Consider the following 5,877-nt stretch of genomic DNA (forward strand, 5'->3'; position numbering starts at 1 on the left):
TTCAAACAAAGTCTGCACTGGAGACATACCTGACAGATCTCAGGCAAGCCAGTCTTTCCCCACAGGCTGCATACTCTCAACTGGGGAAAGACAAACAGCATTACTTATGCAGAGGAAAAGGCAGAACTTGTGCTTTAAGAAAAAACAAACACTTGTGCTACTCCTCTGCAGATATATATATATCCTCTATAATTCTTCAGAGCACTTCCCTGACTGCGACTTCCCCAAAACGCCCTGTTTTCCTCCAATTTGTAAAGCCCTTGTGGCACACGGCACTGTGCTCGGCAAGACCTGGCAGCTCCCTGTGCTTACATCCCATCAGCATGAAAGTGTCCCTTGGCCTTAGCTTCTTCCTGGCTTTCCTGGACCCAGGTGAGTTTTCTGCTGGGATCTGCAAGGCTGTGAGACATTGAAGTGGTCTGGGAATGGGTCGTCTGCATGTGGGGCCATTCCAGCCATCTGAGCTATAGGAACCCCTTGTCTGGGGGGATCTGCACTGCAGAGAGGACACTGGTCTTCTTGGGGGATCTTTGGTGCTGTTAGCCAGTGTGCAGATGAGGGCATTTACAATGTGAACCAGCTGTCTAAGCTCCCGTGGTGGTCACTGGTGATCTAGCTGGGACAGTCATGGGCGTTACTCAGGTTACTCTGAGGCAGACAGACCTTTGGTCAGCTGAATCTATCTCCAGCCACCATTTAACGACAAACTTAGGGGCTGATTTATTTTGCTCATGCCCAGGGTTGTGTGACATTTCAGACATTATATGTCATCTTGGCTGTCCTTCAGCTCTGCTCCAGAAGACCACTGAAATCTTGGAGGTCTTCTGTCATGTCTGCCACCCCATGTAGATATCACAGCCACTGCAAGAGGCCGCAGATGGCACCTGGGTTTAGGGAACTGACACATGCCCTGGACCTTTCAATCTACATGCTGGAACCTTGGGTCCCAATGAGTGTGTCAGGGAAGACATGCTGTTTGTTTTCTGTTGATAAACATTTTATTTCTTTTTGACTGTTTTCTGCTGACTACCTGATATTCTGATCTGCGTAAGATGTTCCAGCAGGCAGTTTGTAAAGTGATTTCCCTTAACGCCTACAAAGAGATATGCTATTCCCCATAACGCGTAAACATCCACTGGCAGCTTCTTGATCCCCAGCCCCTGCTCGCTGCAAAGAGGGGATTTGGGGCCTGGGAAGCCAGGGACAGCTGAATGCCTGCCAGGGTGGAGGGGTTTGTGGGGATGCTTTCCTTAGCAGTGTCAGGACCACCAAGGAAACACCTTTGTACAGGAGATAAGGGAAGCTGGCTCAGTATAGGTGGTTAAAATGTAAAATGCTTTCCCCAGATGGCTTCCTCTCGCTTGCCCAAATTCAAGTTCATACTAGAATAAATAGTAATAGAAATAATTGAAAAAAAGCTATGACACAAATTGAGCAATAGGACAAGAGAAATAAGGGAAGAGAACTGAAAAGTGCTGATATGATGAAGCAAAGTATTGATGAAAGGGGAAGCCTCATGACTGCCACCCAGGAATGTGTCCTCTTTCTTTCCCCAGGGACCTCCCTTCAGTGTGAGGTTTGCCACAGCATAGGAAAAAGCTGCTCTGGCCCCATGAAAACTTGTAGTGGCGCTGAAGATACTTGCGGCATTATTCTGCATGAAGTCATGATAGGTAGGTGAGACACCCACCGTGGCTGTGGGCCAGCACTGCTGTCAGAGCAGGGGTGGGGATGGGTCTCTCCCCTCACCTCTGTCACTGGCCTTATGGTGAGTCCTTGGATAAGCTATTAATTTTCCTTTTCACTGGCAGAGGACCCAGAGATCAGGATGTTCTGAAATGGGAAAAGCTCTCCATTTCTCTGTCTCAAGCAGTGTTTCCTGCTGGGAGGGCTTGGTTCTTAGCCATGGAGGGGAAGGTCTAGGCAGCACACTGGGAGGAGACACTGGATTTTAATCTTTTTAACTTTAAAAAGGTTGAGTAGTTGGGTTGAGAGGCTGATGGCCTCTAGCACTGAGGGTGCACTGACCATGGGTGGAGGGAGAAACCGTCTTCATCTGACTCCCTTTCTTAAGTAGGGAAGGGGACACCAGGCAGCCAGGTCACACCACCAGGACTGAGCTACCACCATGTCCCCATGGTTGATAAGCCAAAGGTGGGTGCTGAGCCCTGACACAACTGTACACTTGGTTGTGTTAGTGGCATGTCTTTGGTCATCACCCAGCTTCAGTGATGTGACCAGTGATGGCTTTTAGACTGGAGGTTGACTTGTATCCTACCAGCTTTGGTGCTGGCAGCTCCAGTGGGTACTTCTTTCTGCTTGTGCAAAGCCACACTTCATCCTCAAAGTGCTAGAGGGACCTCAGTATACTCCAGGTAACTGTTCTGCTCCCTATTGCACCTTTTGGGCTTGGCTGATGGGGAAGACTTAGACTTGCCTGCATCAGGATGCTTGTGGCTGTAGTAGACCATGTACTCGGTGGACTGTGCATGAAGAAGTGTGGGCTATGGGTCAGAGGCATGTGGGTGACCCCGTAAGATCTGCAGCTGGGGCATTCTGGCTAACTTGAACATCTGCAACAAGGTCAGCTGTCTGTGAAGAGTTGTGTACTCTCCTGACTTTAAGCACATCATGGAGGAGGAGAAATTCCTGAATAGTGTCTCGGATGTGATGACACCCTCATTCCTCTGAGGGGATCACCAGGATCACTGGGGCTGATTTTTGGGGGCGCTCCACTGTTCCCAGACCACTCTCAGGTCCCAGCACAGCTGCGTATCAGTTCCTGCTGTAGGAACTAGTGGGAGGGGAGGGGAGTTACCTTGTAGTTAATAGCTTGGCACTGCCCTCTGCTTCATTGCAGGGGGGATGGCAATCCCTTCATCTGTCAAGTCCTGCCTGCCATCCAGCATCTGCCAGCTTGGCCCTATCACCATGAACTACGGGAAGGTAAAAGCAAGGAGTCACTTGGCTTGCTGCACAGGAAATAACTGTCAAACCACCTCTGTCACATGTAAGCTCTCTTTTTCCTTATACCCCGTCCCTTCTCTGTCTGCCCCATCCCATGGGGTCTTCCAGGCTAAGCCATCACTGGCCCATTCCTCTTGTTCCCTCACTAAAACCAGTTACAGTCAACCTCTTTCCTTCCAGTGCCACCAGAGGACAACGTGCCCAATGGATACCAGTGTCCTGCCTGCTACAGTGTGGACTCCTTTCAGTGCAGTAACGAAATCGTAAACTGCACTGGATCTGAAACCCAGTGTGTTGACATTTCTGGGTTAATGAATTCTGGTAATTGCCTTTTACTTGGGACTGTCTTTCATCTTTTTGGTTAAATGGGTGAAACCAGTCTAAGATAAAGCATCACAGAGAAAAGAAAATGGGCAAAAAAGTGTGAAGGAAAGAGGAAGAGACATGGAACTGGAAGGGAATGTTCTTAAAGGTAATCAAAGGGCTGAGGTGCTTTCTTCTTCCTCCTTCCCCATCATGCACAGACAACTGTTGGGATTCCTCATAGCATGACATAACTGAGGTCAAGAGCAGAACTGGACTGAAGCCATCTGATACATGGGCATGTGAGAAATCTGACTGAGACCCTGAACCTGCTGGGCCTAGCAAGGATGCATGGGGATGAATCTGGATCTAAGCCAGTTGCCTGCTTAGTGGAGGTTCAGGTGAAACTGGTACAGAGCCATTGGCTTTCTCATGAGGTGACGCTGGTCACTGGGGCCAAGACACTGTTTGTTGTAGCAGTGCTTCTGCTCCTAGACAGCCAGGGACAGGTTCCTTCCCATGAACAGTGCAACTGAGCCTTTGGGGTACCCAAAGGTCTTGCCAGCCAGGGAACTCCAGCCTTTGCATGGCTGGGGTCACCAGCAGCACATTACACTTCCATTCAGAAAATTTTCCTATCTCAGCAGCTGTAATTAGAGAGAGGAAAGTAGACCACAAGCTCCCTGGTCACTCCCCTTTCCTCCCCTGCCGCAGGTAAAAAGACTTCCATGTTTCATGGCAGTCTTGCCTGTGCTCCAGCAAGCAGGAAGAATAACAAGGAAATTAAGGGCACCACCATCTGCTGTAGAAACAGACAAGAAAATATTATCTTGTGTATGGTTATGGATGAAGTTGCTCTGAGTTGACAATATTTCTGGGTGATGATATGATGCCTGAAGGTCTTTGCTATACACTTTATAGACGTATTGGACAAACCCTGGATTAGAAGGTGCTTCACAGAGACAACATGAAGGAAAACAAGAATTTTCTTAGTCACAGCAATGGAAATAGAGTGGTGCAATTAGTTTAGTGTACTGAAATAAAAAATGCTCCTAACTTGTCTTGACTTAACTGATCTGCCTCTGTAAATAGAGCAGACCTATCAGTATGATTAGCTGCGCAGAGGAAGCAGCAGTGCAGGGGACAAAGGAGGGCAAGAAAGGAATGAAGCACCCTTATATATAATTTGTTCTGAAGATAAAAACGTCCAGCAGAATATTCCACACCTCAATGGCCTGTGCAGCAAAGAAACATGAGCAGCGTAAGTGAAAGCAAGCAATGGGAGCAAGAGTATGTGAATGGGGAGTTAGGCACATAGCACCTTCTCAGGTGTTCTCCTCAGGTAGATGCACCACTGTTGGTAAGGGACAAATTCAGGTTTCAGGCTCTCCCTCAATGGGCATGTGAGCAGGGTTTATCTGTTGGTTTGGCTAAATCCTGTAAGACCTTAGAGAATGGACTTACCTGAATAAATGGCTCAGCCTGTAATGTCCTAACTACTCACCCCTGTGCCACGACTGGCTGGGAGATAGTAATCCAGTTCAAATGTCATGAGAGAGTTGGAGAGAAAAGGAGACAAGAACACCTGGAGTGCTCTCACACAGCCCTGGTTTCTTTAGGGAGCTAGGCAAGATTTGAACACATATGTGAGAAAGAAAACTATTAAAAACCTTTATTTTTTTTAAATTTAAAACATGTAGATTTTTTTAAAAATCATTTTTATTTAGCAGAAAGAAAGAAAAGACAAACTCTAAACCCTTTGTATTTCAAATCAACCAAGGTGACCTTGCGGCTTCTTCAAATCTGTTCAGGGGATGGGAACAGACAGGAATGGGTTGGTGGTGTTGAAGCCAACTGGCTATAAGGAATAGGAAGTTCTTGGGGTGGAAATGGGGACCTTATTGGCCAGGGAGGGAATAACTATGAAGACTGGTTTCCCTGATGCATGGCATGTACTTCTCCTTCATAGGTGGGTTGTCTCTGAAAGCTGCCATGAAGGGCTGCACCACCATTTCTGAATGCAGTATAGTAGGAGATGGACAAAACAGCCTGGGGATGATGGACATAAAGTTAAGGTCATTCCAGTGCAAACCAGCTTCATATGGTTTGGCCATAGTGAGTTCTGGCTTTGCCCCTCCGGACACCCTCTTCCTCCCTGTCCTGTCAGGATTCATCTTGGAGAAGGTACTTTTCTGATTCTCACTAAGTGCTGGGTTAAGCAAAGCCGATGACAAACTCCAGCACTTTTGGTTTGCGCCAAATCCTTTTTGCTGTGGCTTCTCTGCCATGGGGAGTTCATCTTCAAATCACCTCTTCTTCTTTTATAATTTCACAGAATAAAGACAGTACCTACACTTCTTTTGTTTCCTCATTGAATTAAAGACTCATATGTTCAACAGGGGTTGGTTTCATGTTACATTCTCTGAGTGTTTTGTCCACACTGGGACCAGGGGAGACGGCATGAGGTGCCTGTGCACTGCACAGGCAATGGGAGCTCTCAAGACAGCCTTATAGCCTACATTCACTATTTCAGGATAAGTGACAAGTTCCAAAGCCACTTTTCCAGGCTCTGAAAGGGACTGGAGGTGAGTTCCTAACAGGTTCACG

The 5,877-nt window shown here is 47.4% G+C and overlaps 1 protein-coding gene across 2 annotated transcripts; it reads left to right on the plus strand.

The window, feature by feature from the left end:
- The first annotated feature begins 215 nt into the window (after window positions 1-215).
- LOC130143078 (phospholipase A2 inhibitor 25 kDa subunit-like) lies at window positions 216-5,624 on the plus strand. Of its 2 annotated transcripts, XM_056325661.1 has the most exons (5): window positions 216-372; window positions 1,557-1,673; window positions 2,861-3,010; window positions 3,148-3,288; window positions 5,240-5,624. In XM_056325661.1, the coding sequence occupies exons 1-5, from the start codon at window positions 324-326 to the stop codon at window positions 5,464-5,466; spliced, it is 684 nt and encodes a 227-aa protein (XP_056181636.1). In that variant the 5' UTR covers window positions 216-323; the 3' UTR covers window positions 5,467-5,624. The 2 variants fall into 2 exon arrangements, with proteins under 2 accessions (XP_056181636.1, XP_056181637.1); XM_056325662.1 differs by lacking the exon at window positions 1,557-1,673 and having other exon boundaries at window positions 220-372.
- The last annotated feature ends 253 nt before the right edge of the window (window positions 5,625-5,877 follow it).

The sequence above is a fragment of the Falco biarmicus genome, chromosome Z, assembly GCF_023638135.1.
Source record: "Falco biarmicus isolate bFalBia1 chromosome Z, bFalBia1.pri, whole genome shotgun sequence".
In the NCBI taxonomy this organism is placed as follows: Eukaryota; Metazoa; Chordata; class Aves; order Falconiformes; family Falconidae; genus Falco; species Falco biarmicus.

Excerpts from the sequence above, each read along its gene's own strand:
- LOC130143078 (XM_056325661.1), top strand. The coding sequence starts at position 324 with ATGAAAGTGTCCCTTGGCCTTAGCTTCTTCCTGGCTTTCCTGGACCCA. Across the intron at positions 3,011-3,147 it reads TCAAACCACCTCTGTCACAT|TGCCACCAGAGGACAACGTG; the intron begins GTAAGCTCTCTT and ends CTTTCCTTCCAG. Across the intron at positions 3,289-5,239 it reads TTCTGGGTTAATGAATTCTG|GTGGGTTGTCTCTGAAAGCT; the intron begins GTAATTGCCTTT and ends TCTCCTTCATAG.